We start from the raw sequence: 19,904 nt of genomic DNA, 5'->3' as shown, positions 1-19,904 counted from the left end.
GCAGAAACTCTGTGAGTTTGAAGCCAGCCAGGCTTTTCTTAGTGAGTTCTAGGCTAGCTAGGGCTACACAGTAAGACTCTGCCTCACAAAACAAACAACAACAACAACAAAATATCAACAATTACCCTCCCCACCCCCATCTGTCTGAAATGGCTCTCTTTGGGAACAAGGACTCATTTGGCCTACTTGCTCCCTTTGCTTCCTTGCTCCTCCCACACATACTCTATCCTAAAATGCCTGTAGCCACGCTTCTCATTAAAAAAACATATTAAAAATATGAGTTTGCATTTGGGGGAGCTTTGATGCCATCTGAAATATGATCTGTTTGGTTGGGGTTCTATGTTCGGGAAGTGGATGATCAACATGACTGACAGAAGTACTATGGCTACAGAATTAGCGGCAAAATGTTAACAAACAGGAATGCACAAAAAATATGAGTTTGACTGTTTTTTATTTTTTTATATGAAAATTCCATTATACTGCATGTCTCTTGTAACTTGCATTTTCACACTAGGATTCTAAGATTTCATCATTATGGTATATAAATTGCCACTTTCACTATCACATCAGCTCTATATCTCTATGCATTCCCTGCATCAAACACTGGGTTTCTCACAATTCTTCCTGACTATGTACTCACCAGCACCTTTCCTTGGTTTCCTGAGCATAGCCAGGCACACTTCTCAGCTTCGTTTTTGTTTTATGAGTTAGGAACTCAAACAGACCAGGCAGGTCTTGAGCTCTTGATCTTCCTGCCTCAACCTCCTAAGTGCTGGGTCATGAGCTTGCTCTGCTGTGCACAGCTTGCTCAGCCTCCTTGCAGTGGGATGGAACTATGTTCTTGAACTGTGTCTGGGGAACTGTGGGGAAGGGAAGAGGGTACTTCTTGACCAGGTTCCTCTCATGCTCTGTATCCCGTCTGAAGCAAGGGATCAAGTTGGGGGTGTAGGAGGCTGGAGGGAATGGAGGATCCACCGGACAGGAAACTCGGGGAAGGCTCTGCCTCATGCATTTGCGGGGAGGAAGTTGTGAGGATAAAATGGCATGGGGTAGGGAATAGTGGAGTTCTGACTCTTGACTGTGTCTCCATGACATCCCACTTTTGATATTGTCCCACAGTTATTCCTATTGAATGGGAGAGAATAACTGGTAATATCAATGAAAAAATCCAAACACCTGTTTTCTTAAATTGCAAACTAACCAAATACCTGTTAAATAAAAATGAAATATCAAGAACACAACAAAAGTAAAAAGGGCACACCTGTGGGAGTTGCACACAGGTTAACAGACCACACTACAGCCAGACAGCCTCCTTTGTGTTCTCTACCATTCAACATAACTTCATTTGCCAACTATTTTCATAGTTTATTTTTCTTAGTTTCCATAATTTTTAAGTGTTTATTACTTACTTTTAATTTTGTCTAAAATTATTACTTACTAATTTAAACTTTATTTATTTTATTTTTTTACTTTTTGTTTAAATTTAGAGGAATGTGGATTGTTTTCACACTCTGTTCCTTTAAGTGTTTTGACATTGATCATTTTAGAGGTTTTTACACTTCTTACATTATTAATTCTTTTGTGTGCGCATATGTGGTCATAGTGCAATGCTCAGAAGTTGGCTCTCTCCTTCCACCATGTGGATTCTGGGGTCAAACTCAGGTCATCAGGCTTGATGGCAAGTGCCTTTACCCACTCAGCCAGCTCACTGGCCATTTCAAGTTGTTTCTTTTTTAACCATTCATATCTTTTCTTTGTGCTTGGTTTTAAATATTTTTGTTTGTGTTCCTAAGCTTTGATTTTATTTTCTAATCATTGTACTTATCATGAACATACTTCTTTCTTCTTCTTCATTAAATTATAATCCCAGGAATTAGAGAGATGGTTCAGTGCTTAAATTCATGTACAGCTCTGACAGAGGACCTGTGTACCCACACCAGCCGGTTCACAACAGCCTGTAACCAAATCTCCAAGGGACCTGATGTCCTAAATAAAAATAAATCTTAAAAAAAAAAAAAAAGGATGCTCCTATTGGGAGAAATAGGCAAAGAAGGCAGTGATCTCAAAAAGGTTTAGAAACTATGAATAATTTTATGGTAAATACAGAGAAATAACAACAAAACCACTTCAGCCACCAGTCAGTGCATCCTTAGGTCATTTGTGGCTTTAAAACAACATTGGTGTTTCTCAAATATGGAAGTTAAATCTGTAGTTGTTAAAGACATCAAACTTGAGGGACTGGTAAGATAGCTCAGTCTGCAGGGCTTGGCGTGCAAGCTGGAGGACCTGAGTTCAAACCCTAGTACCCACACAAGGAAGATGGGCATGGTATACATTTGTAATAAATGAAGATGGATCCCTGAGGGTGCTGGCCAGCTACTCTAGCCTTATGGGTGAGCTCCAGATCAAAGAGAAACCTTGTCTCAAAAATAGGTGAACTGAATCTACTGAGGATATTGGTTGAGCTTCTCAGCTGGTCTCACATTTACTTTGCATCCTTCCTCCATTACCCAGAAGGACCTCCGCCCCAAATCAAACTTGAAAAGCTGAAATCAAGAAGTAATTCTTTCCAATGAGCTAATTTTCAATAGTCCCTCTGAACAATGGCTACAATGAATGGTATTAGAGGAACTGTCTTTGAACATTGGAATGATGGTCTCCTTCTGTTTATTCTCCACGGAGTCTACTGAGTCTGCAGTCTTGGGCTGATCACCTCCCAGAAGGAGCTTTTTGAAGTACTCTATCCCTTTCATTAGAGCCCAAGTGAACGTGTTTCCATCTGGTAGACACAGTGTTAAGTACAGTCCCACTGAAAAGCCCACCGTCTCATTGGCAGCTGTGGCAGAGCACAAAATGCCTGGTTTGGGATTCCTCTGTTCTTCAAACAAAACAAAGCCTTTGTAATTCGGAGAGGCAATTTGTTGAGAGCAAAACTCTGAGCTCTCCATCAAACATGAATTTAAGGATATATTCTACAAATTCTTTTAATGTCAGCCACAGGACACAGTTTATAAAAATAAAGTACATTATCATAGCCAGAGATTAAAAGGACAACATTCATGGAGAAGGCCACAGGGAATCTGAGCATGGACCCTAATTATGAGTACTTCTAGGAGAGGGTTGTCATCATCCACCCTAGTTCTTTAGTGTTCAGTAAGGCCACTTAATGTCTAAATGTCCACGGAGTCAAATTCCTCGCCTTATTGTGGTACATGAGAGAGGCACATCAGCCTCCACATCACATTTCAAAGACCAGCTCTAACAATACTTGGAGCTTTCTTAAGAAACAGCTGAGAAGATGTCTATGAGAGACAGCTGTGTGTGTGTGTGTGTGTGTGTGTGTGTGTGTGTGTGTGTGTGTGTGTGTGGTGGTGTGAGTGTTGTATATTGAGAAGGCAACTATTGGTTTCCCTGGTCCCAACCACTTGATGAAGTCCTTTAGTAATTATCTTTCCTAGGCTCACCTTTATGCAAAGTTTGCTGATCAAGGGCAGGTACTATGGTTTCCCTAGAGATCAGAAAGCCTTAACCTGCCTTTTCAACATTAGGAGAGTTCAAAGACCCATAGTACAAAGGGACATTCTCACAGCTGGAGAATCCCAAAACACTCCATTTTCAGGAAGACACAAGGTATTAGGACCCCTGTCCACCACATAGACCAAGGTTGAGATTCTCATGATCATACACCTAAGCAGGGGCCCTCTGACTGCTGCAGAACAGGCAGTGGTATATTGTGCTCACAACCTCTCTGAAATCATGGCACCTACCCAAGAAATGGTACTATCTCATGGCATATTGGGAAAAATGGGTGAGGCCAGTGAGGCCACCGACTGTGCTCAAGCTATTCCAGTGACTTCCAAGAAAGAAAACCTTGGTGAAGAGTGGGCACAGGGGATCTGCAAGTAGGTCTTGGTGCACATGCTATCTCCTCCAACTGCAGGTCCAAGGACTAGCAGGTGCTTCAGTTTCCTCTTCCTATAAAGTGGGGAAAGTAACCTAACCTCACAGGCTGTAAAGAAAATGATACTGAATTCTGGGTGTAAAACACTAGGCGCAGTGCTTGGTATAAAGCGGGCAGTCAACAGATGGTACTATTAGTGTTGTAGCACTATTACCACCTATACAGGAGGTCACGTTTTATTATTCCAGTGACCTCTGAATGGGATGTAGTGGGTGATAAAAACACTGGCTAGTACTGAAGAAATGCAGCTTAATTTTCAGGTTGTGGGTTTTAATTTTTTAAAGTTATGGCAAAGTGTAATAAAATTCAGCTTTTCAGCCAGAGGCCTGAAGTATGTTTACATTGCTGCATAACCATTCATGATCACTATCCATCTCCAGGATGATTTTCATCCATAGTAGAAATACAGCTTCCCGATGGCCCAGATCCTGGCAGCCTCTGGTTGACTTCCTGTCCCTATGAATTTGACAACTCATTGAGGTGGAATCACTTGTCCTGTGTGAGATGAATCATGTTTTGACATCCCCTCACGCCCCTCCCATGGGAGGGCAAAGGCTTATATTTAACCACAGGTCATTCTCAGTCCAGAAATCGTTTCTAAAGCTCTTCTAGTCCCTCCTAAGTTAGAGCATCTCAAGAATTCAGATCACTTCAAGAGGAAAGGCATGTAACACTGTTTTGTGAGTTCCAGCTGGAGAGATGATGGAACTCACAGTGCAGAACAATCTGGAATGGGATAGGCCAGGGATTCTATCCCAGGGGAATGGACACTGTTTCATGGGTATGCTGGCCCATCCTTTCTTCATCTGGATGCTCACAGGCTCTTAAGTACATTTTCTTTCAGTCTGGCCTTATCATCTCCAGTCTACTCCTCTGAACAAAATCTTGCTATAACGGATGGCATCCGCTGCCTAGATGTCTAAAGAAGCCTGGAAATACCTTCGTTCTTTGTGTGTGTTGAGATATGCAAGTGTGAGGAAACCAGATAGCAACATCATTAAGTGTCTCCCTCAATCATTCCCCATCTTATCTTTTGAGACACAATCTCTTGCTGAATCTAGAGCTCATCAACTGGCTAAATGGGTTGGCCCCTGAGCTTCAGGGTCCTCACTAGGATCCTGACATATTTGAACATAACCTAGCTTTTTGTGTAAGTGCTAGGGATCCAAACTCAGGTTTTCATGTTTGCACAACCCGCACTTTACCAGCTGAGTCATGTACCCAGTCTAGAAACATTGTTATGTCTGTATGCACATCTTCTACATGGAGTCAACCACCAAGATTTACTCGTAGGAAATTTCTCTCAATCTTTCCCCTTCCACCCTTGGTAAAGACTGCTCTGGTTCAATCCAATCATCATCTGCTGGACTACCTTCCCGGGCCTGTTGCTTTCCATTCCACACCACCATCTACAAAACCAGACTAATCTAATTGTTAAAAGCAAACACATTCCACTTTTCTACTGAGCCCTCTTTCATTCTCCTCTTGGGATAAAGTCAAATGTCAGACTGGTATGCAGCACTGTCTGTGTTCTGGCCTCTGATGACCTTTGTAGCAGGATTTCTCACCACTCCCTGGGATCCAGCAGATGCTTGAGAAATTGGAGTCACTCACAGTTTTTCACAAACACTTGGCCATTTCTTCTCTCAGCATCTCTGTCTATGCTTATCCTTCAGCCAGAAGTGGTCTTTCTACTTTCTTGCTCTCCTAAGTTGGGTGTCCCCACCCTGTGTTCCCATATGCCTGCTGTATACCTCACACTGCACTTTAAAGACTGTCTCATTATTACATCATGCTTGTTTGGCTTTTGAGACTGAGTCTCAGTGTACACTTGTGATTCTTGCTCCTGGGCCTCCAAAGCATAGGCATTACACGGGTACTGAACTACCATGTCTGTGTGACTTTTATGTTCATTTGCTCCAGGAATGCAAGCCATTTCAGAGAAGACACCACACATCCTGGCAGCCTGTGTAGTGACAGTGCCTGAACTACAAGCAGGACAATGAATGTGCAGTGAGCAGACCCCTGTAAGGGTCAGTCTCTCGGGCCACGGGGAAGAAGGTGCAGACCCCTGTAAGGGTCAGTCTCTCGGGCCACGGGGAAGAAGGTGCAGACCCCTGTAAGGGTCAGTCTCTCGGGCCACGGGGAAGAAGGTGCAGACCTCTGTAAGGGTCAGGTCCTGGGCCACGGGGAAGAAGGTGCAGACCCCTGTAAGGGTCAGTCTCTCGGGCCATGGGGAAGAAGGTGCAGACCCCTGTTAGGGTCAGGTCCTGGGCCACGGGGAAGAAGGTGCAGACCCCTGTAAGGGTCAGTCTCTCGGGCCATGGGGCAGAAGGAAGAAAGGGAGGGGACTGGGAGAAGGCATGGAAGGAGAGTAGGCACACAGGAAGAAGTGAGACTGTGTCTCTCAGTCTATCTTGGTGGTGGAGCTGAACTCAGGCCCTCTTACATGGCAAGCAAGCACTTTGACTGATATCCCTAGCTCTCCTAATCCTCCTGCTTCAGTCTCCCTAGTGCTTGGATTAATGGTGTGCACCACCATGCCTTGCTTTGTATTTCTATACATTAACAATGAACAATTAGAAAATGAAAATTTTAAAACTTAGGAATGAGTGTAACAGAAAATTGTACAAGCCCTGAATATTGAAAATTATAAAACACTGTAATAGGAAATTTAAAATGACTAAAATAAATAGAAATGTAAACCACATTCATGAACAATAAGACAGTATTTTTAAGATAGTGATTTTCTTCCAGAGATGAATGGATTCAACAGCATTCCAATCATGTTTGTTGTGCAGAAACTGACACACTTATTCTAAGATGAACATGAATGGAAAGGCAAAGGGTGTACATAGTCTAAATAATTCTGAAGACAGAAGTATAAAGGTGCCAGGGATGGTGGAACACATTTGTAAGAATCCCAGGACTTTGAAGGCTGAGACCCGAGAGCTGTAAACCTGCACTACACAGGGAGGGAGATCTGTCTTCAAAACAAATAGGGGCTGGAGAGATGACTCAGTGGTTAAGAATGTGTACTGCTCTGGCAGAGGACCCCAGTGGGATTGCCAGCATCCGGGGTGGCGGCTCAACACTACCTGTATCTTCAGCTCTAGAAAATTTGAAACCCTCTTCTTGCTTCTGTGGGCACCTGCACTCATGTGTACATACCAACACACAGACACACATTCATGCACATAATTAAAACAAAATAAATCCAAATAAATTAATGAATTGCATTACTTGTCCTCAAGACTTACTGTCAAGTTAGGACATGGGCACAGACCACTGGGATAGACCAGATCTATATTTACAGTTGCTCATGTGACCAAATACGGGACAAGAAGCAGCTTAGGGAAGAAGGATGGATTCTGGGTGATGTCTGAGTCTGTCATGCCAGGGAAGGAATGGTGGCTGGACCATGAGATTTCTTGTTTACATCTGTGCAGACCAGAGCAGACAGGGCAGTGCTGCTGATTGGCTGGCTTTCTCCTTGATTCTTATTCAGTCAGCACAAGACCAGGCACAATGGGATGTAGTGTCTACAGTCTGAGGGGAACCTTCCTCCCGCAGATACTTGTCTCTTGAATTGTCTCCACAGGTACACACAAAGATGTGGCTCACTGGTGTCCTAGACAGTTCTTAATCTATTCAGGTTGAGAATCAGAAGTCAACCATCACGTATGGCCCAGTGATGTTTTTACAAAGATGCTAAAGCAATTCAGTGGGAGAAATTTGGTCTTTTTAAAAGATGTTTCTGGAATAGTGATATTAAATATGAAAAAATACAACTATATCCCTCACCTCACACCATATGTAAAATTGAAGCAAAATGTAGATCTATACTTATGAATTAAAATAAGTTAATTGGGGTAGGGGTCCCTACCTACCATCCTGCTACTCAAAGCCAAAACATGAGAAGTCTGAATCTCATGGTGAGATTCTGTCTAAAAAAAGAAAATTAATTAATTAAATTTAGACAGTTTTGAATTAGATTAGGCAAGATGTTCTTAAGCATACTACAAAAAATATGCTCTATAAAATTGAGACATGATAAAAAGAGACCTCATAAAAATTGCAAACTTAGTTTTTGGAAAGATGCAGTTAAACAAAAAAGCTCTGTTAAAAGTTTATAGAACACATTACTGACAAGTGGATTCTACCCAAGTTTATAAAGAATTCGTAAGCCAGGGTTAGGGGTGAGGCACCATGGTATAGCATCTACCCAATATGCTTCCATGGTGTAGCATTTGCCCAATATGCTTGAGGCCTTGTGTTTGATCTCTAGCACAGTGGGGTGGCTCAAAAAAACTGAAAAATAAGATATTATCATGCCAATTAAAAACTGAAGAAAGATTTCAACAGATACATCCCATTTAATGAATAAGCTTACTTGGGCAGTTGACACACAAAGAGCAACAACACTAACACAGGGAACATAAACTAAAAATGACAGTCATATGCCCTAGTGTGGCTACAATTAAAGACTGATAGTAGAAAAGCTGGAAGGGATATGGAGGAACTCAAATACTCACACACTGTTAGGAAGATGGTAGTGTCACACTCCTTTAAAACAGTATGGTGGTGTATTACTGAATTAAACATACACTTACTGGATGACTCACATCCCCACCCCCAGAGTTAACCAAACAGAACTAAAAACATATGTCAAAACAAAAACGTTCCCTTGAATTGTATCCAAGGAGCACTATTCTTAACCAACAGATATGCAAAGAACAAGATTGATTATCTGGGGTGGAATACTACTCAGTAACAAACAAGAACGAAACATCAATACACAAGTACAGACCCCAAAAACACAATACCTAACAGAAAACCAATAAAACATGATATCCTGCATGGTTCCATTATAAAGCAAATATTATAAAATCCATAGTGACAGAACCCCTAACCTAATACTCTCTAACTGCTACAAATTCTATTGAAAACTGGCATGAAGATTGAATGGCTCATACTCTAAATGAGGTAATCAGAAACTCTCTGGAATGGCCAGGTGCTATATCATGTAAGGTCTTGCCTCTTTTATGGGTAAGGTAATATTCTTGACAGTTTCTTACTTAAGCTTAATTTCTTAACCACACTTTGGAAAGGAAAATGGATAGCGATGCCCATTGCTTGGGAGCACAGGTCTTCTTCAGTGATGCTTCTGAGATTCAGGGTCACTAACTGTTTTGGATCCTGATCTGAACAAGCTAACTATAATGGCAATACGCTTGAGGGGCTGGAGAGGTGGCTCAGTGGTCAAGATCATTCCAGAGGACCTGAATTCAATTCTCAGCACTTACATGAGGCAGCTTAAAACTTCACTAACTCAAGTTCCAGGAGATCCAACATACACACACACACACACACACACACACACACACACACACACACACACACCCTTTTAAAAAAATATGTTTAAGATATACAGGGAAGCTCAGAGGCAGACTGGAAATGTTTTGACATTAAAGAATTAGATATAAGAGTGTGTGGTGTATACACCATGTCTTTAAAAATCATTACTACAGAGGCAGGCAGAGCTATGTGAGTTCAAGGCCAGCCTGGTCTACAGAGTGAGTGCTAAGGCAGGCTCCAAAGCTACACAGAGAAACCCTGTCTTGAGAAACCAAACCAAACCAAACCAAACCAAACCACCACCACCACCACAAAAAAAAAAAAAAAAAAAAAAATACTGTTAGAGATACGCACAGATACATATGGAAATATGTCTAGATGAAATGAGAGATGTGTCTTACACTTGCTTCAGAATAGTCCAGAAAATTCTAAGAGCAAATGAAAAGGAGGTTGGGGTAAAGAAACAGTACAGGTGTTGTATACATGAGAGGGTCCTAACACTATTTCCCCTGTTCTTAAATGTGTTTACTTTCTGTAATTATTTGTGTGTGTGTGTGTGTGTGTGTGTGTGTGTGTGTTTTACTGGGAACTGATCTCAGGTTATTGCATGTCCTTGGCAAGTGTTCTACCAAGAGACACATAGACAGTCCACTTCTTACTTTTTGAGAAGGGGCCTCACTAGGTCACTGGCCAGGTTGGCCTTGAATGTACTCTGTCCTAGATCCTTGGGATGTACTGTGGGCTCTTTCCTGCTTCACATTCTTGAAGTAGTTGGACTATATAAGCTGGTAGCACTAGGCCTGGCAGGGTTTTGTTTTTTAATTTTGGTTTGTGATTAAACGTATATGGGGGATGCACATGTGCAGGGTTAGAGACACTCATTAAGAATTAGTTCTTTCCTTTCACCACGTAGAGATCAAATTCAGGTGGTCAGGCTTGGTGGCAAAGGACCTTTTTATATGCTGAGCCATCTTGCTGGCCCAATGTTCTTGTTTGTAAAGAGTCAGGGGCACTCATGGTAGATCCAGCGCACAGAACTGTTTGCATTATACTCAGTCAATAAACCAATGGTGAGTGTGTAAAGGGTCATGCACTTTGCCATGATTTAACTCTTCCTCTTGTCTGGGGCCAGGGCAACTCCAACATCGACATCACCTCTGGGTATGGACAGGCACTGAATCTTGCATCCCCTTCGGACTCTTTATGGCAACCAGTATTAGCCACAGTCACCGTCTAAGCCAAGTTTCTGACTCTGTTGCTTGTTAATTCTTGCATTAAACCATGCAGTTTGTTCTTTCAGTGGTCAGAGTAGACTTTTATCTCAAGCTTGCATATTTATGTCCCCATGTGAGAGATTATAGCTGGACAACCTGACACCATTAAAAAACAACTCTGGCTTCATGCTTTGATACCCTCAACTAGGAATGTCATCTCTGCAGAGATCCACTCAAATTCTCCAGAGATGAGAGGAAATGGCCACTTGTGGGGCTTGACAGTGATACCCTGTTCCCACTGCTGGGGCTTCCAGGTTTGCCATGACATTCTGAAGGAGTTTGAAAGTTGTCACACATACACGGGGACACTGTCAATGGGTTATCTGGAGCAGTGTCACAGTGCAGTCATGGATCACTTCCGAGATTTAAATCCTAGCTGTCACTGCCTCTTGTTCTGCCACAGTTTAAGTCTTTTGCCACATAAGGTAGTACTTAGCCACAGAAGGATGCAGGGAGGCTTGTGTCTCATAAGATATGCAAAGTACTGGTCAGAGTATCTGGGGCACAATGTACCTGAAGTCTAATCAGTGATGACTGTTACTGTCAACAGCTGCAGCTTTGCACCAAAGAATGCCTATGAGTCACCGACGTAGGTAGTTCTTAATGTTAACTATACAAAACCGTTTCACTCAACTGGATCAATACTGTATGTCGCCCCATAAGTGGCCCTCCTTCTTTCACTGAGTAGGAGGCCTCCGCTGGGTACAATTTGTTAATTAGAGAGCAGCTGAGTACACTCTGAAGTCAAAAATCATGGAGACTTTTCAGGAACTTTGATAAAAAACCTCATTTTGAAATTACTTTATTCCAACAATTACCATGGAGGAGAACTGTGCCATGGGCACAAGAGGGCAAAGAGAAAAGGGTCACCGCACTGACTGTGGGTTGGTCCATAGTGACCTCCTCACCAGACAGCCTTCAGATCTGCAAAGGTATCAGGCAAGTCTGAAGACTCATAACAAAGAGAGTATGCTCAAGGAAGATTCACGGATGGTGTTTTCAACCTGCTCTCAGAAGTTGTAAATACACTTTGTGAAAGTGAACTGAGAGAAGACAGAAGTTTCAGTTTGAGTCAATGTAATGATGGCAGTTGTTGCTGAAGGGCCAGAGCTGAGAACCTGGTGAGGATGGCATGGAGCGTGTGTAATCCAAAGATGAAAATGGCCTGGCCCCGCCATCAGCTTCAGAGATGTCCTGGGTAAAAATGAATCAGAATGTCTGAAGTACTGACAGGACCCTGGAGTTCTCATGACTAAAGCAAGGAGATGTTAGAGAGATTTCTTTTGTTTTTCTACATTATCGTTTTGAACAATAGAATGAACAGACAGCTTTATTTCTTGCTAATAATGAACTAGTTTCTGTTGCTTTGATAGTTATTAATATTAAAAATGATTATATTAAACTAAGAATCTCTCAGAGAAGAGGTAATCATTCCAATCCTACAATAACACTGTGGTTTTATAGTTTTGGTTTAAAGCAATTTCTAATATACACCATTGTGGCTCCTAGCTTCAGTCATTTTACCAATTCTATTTTGTGTTTACATTCATTATCAAATATAAAAGTGTCATTTGGATCAAAAAAAGTAACCACCTTTGAGAAACATCGAAGTTTGGGGTTTATTAAATTATCTGGTAGCCAACTTTTTTGGTGACTCCTAGATTGTGCCACAGGGCACACTGCTTCTAAACAAGGCAGACAGCACCATGCTCAGGGCAAAGCGGCCACAGAGAGGATGGCTTTACTCTTAGTGGTAGGTGACAGTGTGACCTCATACAAGCAATTTCCTGGGTTATACCAGGAATCATGAGCTTGACAAAGCCAAGCTTGGAAGGGCACCTACAGCAACGACAAGCCTCTGGCTTTTCCTAACAACCCTCAAAAGCTCTCTTCATTTCTAAGTTGTTGGCTTCAGTTAAGGAGCGAATTGTTTCAAGGACTAGAAGAATTAGCGTCAATTTTCTCTAGCTTCATAAATATTAAGTACTGCTGGAGAATGGACCATTTGGAAAACCGTATGACTGACTTCTGTTCATTTTCATTTATTATTATTATTATTATTTTGGTTTTTCAAGAGAGGGTTTCTCTGTGTGGCTTTGGAGCCTGTCCTAGAACTAGCTCTTGTAGACCAGGCTGGTCTTGAACTTACAGAGATGTGCCTAAATCTGCCTCCCAAATGCTGGGATTAAAGGTGTGCACCACCAACACCCAGCTCTGACTTCTGTTCTTAATAGAAGCTTTGGAGCCATGGAAGAAAGAAGAATTAACATAAAAATGGGAAAGACAGACAAAGAGAAGACATATCACTAAGAAGGAAGGGAAGGAGGGAGGGAGGGAGGGAGTGAAGGAGGGAGGAAGTAAAGAAGGGAGTGAAGAAGGGAGGATGGAAGGGAGAGAGGGAGGGTGGAAGGGAGAGAGGAAGGAAGAAATCAGAACAAGAAAAGTCATCATCCTTTAGACCTAATGTACCCACTACCTACCTGCATCCCCCATGATAGCTTTGCAGTGGAGTCAGAGCAGCCCAAATCCCATGAGAAGACACATCTATGTCCAAAGAGGACACTGGCTCTTTGCTTTCACAAAGGAGACTGTTACAGCAACCACAGACATCTATAATGTGCTTACAGTGAACATACACTCATACAGTACATGGAGCAATTGCTAGCACAAAGCTGGGGAAGCAAAGCTGCTACATCCTACTAGCATTAAGTCATTATTAATCTGAGCTCGACTATGTCAAGCCAAAGATGCACAGAAAACCTTGACAACAAACAACTAAGAAATTATCTAAGAAACAGCAACTATGAAAGAAACCCCAAACACATCCCCCATTGTGCCCAGCCTAGAGGTTCAAGTTCTTGGCTTTCTGGGAGCTTCTGCACAGAATCTCCTTGCTCAGCAGGCTTCTTCCTTGGCCTTTAAATAGCCTGCCCTCTAACGTCTTGGGTGAAATGTCACCTCCAGAAGAGATCATTCTAACCACACTGAAGACAGCTTCCAAGGATTCAGCTCTGTGCCATTATGGTTCTTATGCCCATTCAAAACACATGCACTCATATGAGCCTTGTAAGCATCACTTTATGGTACTGATGCCCATTTGAAATGCATGCACACATGAGCTTTGCAAGCATTACTTTATTTTCTACATTATTGACATACAACAGGTGAGTCATAAAACACCATTGTATTTCATCTTTACCTGATTTTATCAACTAGGCTGGTGCTGGCACACTTTCTCTAAAAAGGGTCAAATGGTAAAGATTTTAGGCTTTGTGGCCCATGCAGAATTTCCCTTGCACATTCTTCCTTTTTCTTCTTCCTAGCAAGCTTGTAAGAACATGATTATTCTTCTTGGTTTGCACACTACATAGGAACAGGCTGTGCCTGTAGGCCATAGTTTTCTAATTCCTCTGCTATGTGCACCCTAAGATCAAGCCCAAGTTATTTACTTCTATCCCAAGACTACCTACCATAGTACTGAACACAGAGAGAAATGCAAGCACAGCTAACACTAAGAACAATGGAGAAAGAGAAGAGAAAAATGGACAGATTGGGGCTGACAGGCATTTCCTAGGGAGATATAGCATACTGTCCAGGCCAGATCAACAGGGGTTTACAGATACCAGGGTAAGACAGCTTGTCACAGTCATGGTTTCCACCCTCTTCTACCTTCAGGTCCTGGATCTCAACTCTGCCACCATGGGCCACATGCTGCTGCTTGCTGCTGCCTGGGACCCATAAAGAGGGGAAGCTGCTTCTTCAGGGCTGCCAGTACTCTGTGTCATTTCATACCTTGCTATCTGGCTCTTTCACCCTTAACATTCTGACAAACTGCTGGCTTGTGGGTACCATCTACCTCCAGAATAAGAACAAGCTAACAGACAGATGAATCTTGCCCAACCACTCAAAGAACTTCCCAAATAGTGTCCAGGAAATCTAACAATTTCTGGAAGGAGGAAGCAGTTTCTTTTGATACTGATCAGGGATGAAGGGAGGAAGGAGTGAGCGGCTGGTATACTGCATAGCCATAGTCAGATGTACGAGAATACCAGGGTGCTGCAGCATTGCCTGGGGAGCTGGGGATGTGGAGAGCCTCTACTTTGAAGGCATTCTTGCAACAGTCTGAGGCCAGCACCATCTGGCACAGAGAGAGGTGCCTTTCCTCCGGCTTCCCCGAGTGAGCACCAGCAGCTGCCCCACTGACACTGGCTTGCTGGGCTGGGGAGGGCGAGCATAGAGTGGAACAGGGGTGCTAGTTCATGTCCTGCTAGGTCTCCAACCTCAGTGAGGTTCTGTCTGGAGGTACTGCCTTCCTTCTCTTTCACATGTTGAGATCCCAGAATAATTCACTGCAGTGTTCTTTGTCAAGTCCCTGCCACCCCATATCCACCCCCCCACCATCTTTATAGGAGAAAAAAGAGGAACAAATGGTCCCCTGGGCGTTGTAACCAAGCAAGCGGATGCTTCCAAAGGAAGGTAAGTGTCAGATGTGCAACCATATGACTGAGGAAAACACATTATCTAACTAGGCTCCACTGTGTTTCAGCAGGCCCTAGTCTTAGATAAGAAAGAGGCAAAAGGATGCAATGATGTGTTTCAAAGCAGGCTGTGAGTTAGGGAGGGAGCAGGAGACAGTATCAAAGGCCCTTCATTTTCAGACTGTCCTTATCTGCCAGAAGAGCCAACAGTGACACTAAGGGACAAGGAACAGCCTGGGGAGGAAAGGAATGACAGTTTAGGGAAACACTTTGGAAAAAAGCCAATGAAACCTCAGGTTCTAAGGCAGCCATCCCAAGGAGTGACTGAGGAGTCTGTCTCTGAAGAGGGCAGTTCACAACTAAGTGAAAATATGCCGGGGACACAATTTTGAATATACAATTCAGAAAAGCTAAGGTGGGTGGAGGAGGAGTCATAAGAAATACTGGATAGACAATGTCAGGGAGACGATATTCTGCAGGAAATTCAAAAGCAGTAGTGATTATTCTGAATGCTGAAGGTACTGACAAAGAGTTGGCAGGAACCACAACGCAAGTATTTTTTTTTTTAGATGGAACCTCACTGCAAGCGATGATTTCCTCCCAGCAACTAGTAGGGCTTGATATGGTTTGTCCCTCTAGGATTCTTGTGCTGGATGTTCAGTCCCCAGTGTGTGGAATCTCTGAGGTGAGGCCCACAGAAAAGTGGTCAGAGCAGTAGGTTCCATGTTGGGAGGGATTAAGTGCCATTCTCATGGGAATGAGCCATTATGAAGCTAAGTCACATACTACATCGAACCTTCTGAATGCAGCAGGCTCCTCTCCTATTTCACTGTCATATTGTGACCCAGCCAAGGGGGCCTGGGATAAATTAAGACTCTGGACTTGCAAAACCATGAGTTATACAAACTACTCTTCTTCATAAAACATCTAGCCTTGGGCACATTGTTCTAGCAACAGAAAGTGGACTAATACATGCCATTTTTGAGTTGCACTCTGAGAAAAAGATTAGGACTATAGAATGTTAAGAATGCAATCTTTTTCCTTTATGTCTGATATGGTTTAACACCAATTGAAAAAACCATGACTAAGAAACAGAGGTAAGTTTCAGGAAAAAGGTTTGCAGTGTTAGGACACTTCAAGATGAAGGAGCTACTGAGGCATTCATCCAATCTACCACTGAAACTGTCCTCAGCTACTCTGGTGGCATCTGACTACCACCACCACCTGTATATGAGTTAGGCCAGGGTGAGCATATCAGGCAATGCTTCCAAGTCAATGGAAGCAGCAACTGGGATCTGAGTATCAGGTAAGAAAAGTAGCAATTTTGAGGCGTCATTTCCTAGTGTACTTTCTACTGTGGGCTAAATTCCATCTGGTGATAATTCCCATCCACCACACACATTCAAAAAAAAAAAAAAAACTAAAGCAGAAGGAAGCTTGACCTAGTGATTTGAACAAGGTGTAGTTGGAAGTGCTCCCAAGCTGGAGCGCTCTCTTTCCAATTCTGTTTATCTGCACACATAATTAATATAAAATGCCTTTTCCAGATTTAATACTTGAAAAAAATTGCCCTAATGTAGAATGAGCTACCAAGCAGGAGCACAATGTGGAGCATCATCCATGCTAGGGATGGCTAGTTAACGCTGGCAAGGAAGAAGACCTATCTCATAAGCACAGCCAGCTCTCCACAGACTCTGTGAGGTGTGTCAGCATCATGTTCCACAGGGAGGTTGTCGTTCCATCTCATGGACATTTAGGATCTTAAAAAAAAACCCCAAAGTCAGTATCTGTACATTGTCTGACACCATGGCTATACAGGGCCAAAGTATCCCTTTCTAATGGGTCTAATGAGACATAGGGAAGTTCTGCCTCTGAGTGAAGACAGCTCAATCCCTTTGCTTTTGTCCTACCTTAAGCTGGAAAATCTAGAACACCTTGGTCATTGACTTAAGCAGAAATATTATACAACAAATTGCCTAGGAATGGAGGACTGAGTTGACTTGCAGCCTGTAAACCACCCACAATAGAAAGCTGGACAAGTGGTCATTGACCTACTACTGATTGATTATGCAACAACCATTTATATATGACTTCAATGTGGAAAACCACCAAGAAGGGCTGTTAGGGATGTACAGAAGGCCAACTCCTTTATGTTCTGTGTCATTTTTTATTAGTCAGAGTCAAAGACTTTCACTCACTAATAACTAGAAGATCAAAGCAAGCCTGCTCTCAGGGATCCTAGAAGTGGGGAGACCTGACACTGGATACAGAAATCTGTCTTGAGTAGGGTCACTATATCCTGACAACAGTGACATTTTGTACTCAGTCATTTTCTGTTGGGAGGGGCTGTCCTGGAACAGATAGAAGTTAGAGGATTAGTTGATCACTGAACCTTTCATTCACTTGTGACAGTGAGAACTGTTTCCAGACATTATCAGATGTCTTCTGTGGGGAATCATCGCCCTAGTGGTTGAGAAACAATGGCTTCTTAGAGAAAGTTTCATGTTAGAGCCTCAATATAAATATACACATGCTAAAATAAAAAGGGCCATGTCGGAAGGCTGGAGGCTCTCACCTTGATTATTATAGGAGAACATTCCTAAGTGTATGTGCATAGTAAGAGTATACTCACTGTGTACAAGAAAACAAAAATCCTTCCACATGAGCAGCAGAGTAAGTTTTGTGAAGCCTTCTGCATCATATTCCACAACACCTCTAAGAAGAAAACACACAAACCCTCATAAGAATAAGGTTCAAGTAAGTTAAGACTCTATCTAAAGTCCACTGAACAGCAGATAGACTTAAGACATGTGTGCATCAAGAAGGGTCTATGGTTTGGAATGAGAGTACTGAGGTTCATGTCACAACATTGCCATTTGCTATATCTCATCTCACTCAAATCTCTTAACCTGTGGTGACTTAACCAGCAGGAATAAACCTTTTAACATGATTACAAAGAAAAAAATAAGATAAACCACAAATGGAAACATCAGTTATCAGTACTGAATAAAGGGGCAATCTAAGAAACCAGTCAGAGGGAGGGCCTAGACCCTACCCCAAATGACTTGACAGATTTTGATGATCCCTCCTGGAAGGCCTCACCCTCCCTGGGGAGTGGATGGGGAATGGGATGGGAGGGGGTTGGGGGGAACTTGGGAGGATGGAAGGGAGAGGAAACTGGGATAGATATGTAAAATAATAAAAAAAAAAGTTCTAAATCAGCAGTGATGACAGAAAGTAACTAAAAAAAGGAAAAAGAAGAAGAAGGAGGAGGAGAAGGAAAAGAAGAAGAAGAAACCAGTCAGCTGGGCACTGGGCATGATGTCATTTGCCTTTTATCCCAGCACTTGAGAGGTAGGGGCAGATGGACATTTGAATCTCTTTGAGTATGAACCTAGCCTGTCTGTATCCCTAGTTCCAGGCTGGGCTACAAAATAGCTACAAAGTAAGACCCTGTTTCAAAATGAAACAAAATTAAAAATAAAATCAGGTCATAGATGACATTACTACACTAAATGTCACCTGACTACCTGGACAGTGAGCTTAAGTCTCACTTGACCCAGGGACTAAACAGAGGTGACACTGACAATATAATTGGGGAGTGTACCAGAATTCTTGCATTGGTACCCTGGTCTTCCCAACAAAGCAGCAACATCAGTGGTCAATGGGACAGCAGCTCCTGGCTTGCTGAGGGGACTGGCAGAACCTGGTAAGTTCACCTCACCAATTTCCTACAAGAATGGAGTGGTAAATAATGTTGTCACCAAAGTGTGACAATACTAACCATGTACTGGGGACAGGAAAATACTCATTCACACAAGGGAGTCTCTAAAGTCTCTGAAGAGATCTCTCTCTCCAACTGAGCAATGCTATTGACAATTCCCAGTTTACTACAGGGACATTCCAGGAAACATACAGGAGCTAAGATCCCAAGGACCAAGTGACCTGCTCAAGGATGGGGTTCAAGGTTCAGAGCTGACTTAAGCCAACAATACTACATTATAAATGGATAAATAACCCAATATTGTAACCATGGGGTCTGAATTCTTTAGTCCCCATATCTCAGAGGCAAAACCAAACTTTAATGCCTTTTATGCCTAAGTATGTAATATGGTAATACAGTGGTAATCATTTATAATTTAGTAACTACATAAAAGTATTATATTATTATTCTATCTGCAGAATAAAATGCAGAGTGTTTATTAAAAGAGAATGATATTGAAAAAAACATAAATTCTTTTTCATATTTTTTTTATGCCCCAATGGATGTGTGTGACCCTTGGGCTGTGTACTTCCCATTCTGAAGATCACTGAGCTAGTGTCTGTTTTCAATCACATATGCTAAAGATAATCTACTCAAAATTTAGGCCAGTAATGTTTATTACCACTGTTGTATAAAAATCGCTCTCTCAAAATGTTCATCAATAAAGCTAAAAATAATTTTAGCCATGGGAGACTTAGGTAAAAGATAGCCATGTTGCTCGATACTGACATTTCTATTTAGGAAAATGAAAAACGCCATAATGGTTAATGAAAGAATTATTTGGCAGTTTTCCAGGAGTCAGAGTTTTGCTTATACCTGTGCTATGGTGTGAAAGCTTTACTCTTGGTTTCGTCTGCTCTCACTTGCTTACTTGGTTTCATCATGTACTTATTTGAAATTGAGATTTTTTTTTGTGTTTCTCTTTATGCAGTTCTATTATTTTCCAAACCCCGGGCAGACTGCTCCATCTTTAAAGGCTATGAAGAAAATACACTGGTGCCCCTGACAGCATTCAGAAGAAATGGCTTCATCAGCATGGCTTCTGGCATCTGGGGAGTTGGGGTGAGTGG

General features: G+C 42.3%; 1 protein-coding gene across 1 annotated transcript in view; it reads right to left on the bottom strand.

Annotated features, from left to right (window-relative positions):
* Positions 1-19,904, bottom strand: part of Babam2 (BRISC and BRCA1 A complex member 2) — a 384,291-nt gene that overhangs the window by 53,705 nt on the left and 310,682 nt on the right. Inside the window, exon 10 of the mRNA XM_051181825.1 lies at positions 17,704-17,786. Within this exon, the coding sequence (XP_051037782.1) occupies positions 17,704-17,786 (83 nt within the window). The remainder of the gene's footprint in view (positions 1-17,703; positions 17,787-19,904) is intronic.

The sequence above is a fragment of the Phodopus roborovskii genome, unplaced genomic scaffold (assembly GCF_943737965.1).
Source record: "Phodopus roborovskii unplaced genomic scaffold, PHOROB, whole genome shotgun sequence".
Taxonomy (NCBI): Eukaryota; Metazoa; Chordata; class Mammalia; order Rodentia; family Cricetidae; genus Phodopus; species Phodopus roborovskii.
The sequence above is the reverse complement of the archived record's forward strand: the minus strand, read 5'-3'. Positions and strand labels throughout refer to the sequence as shown.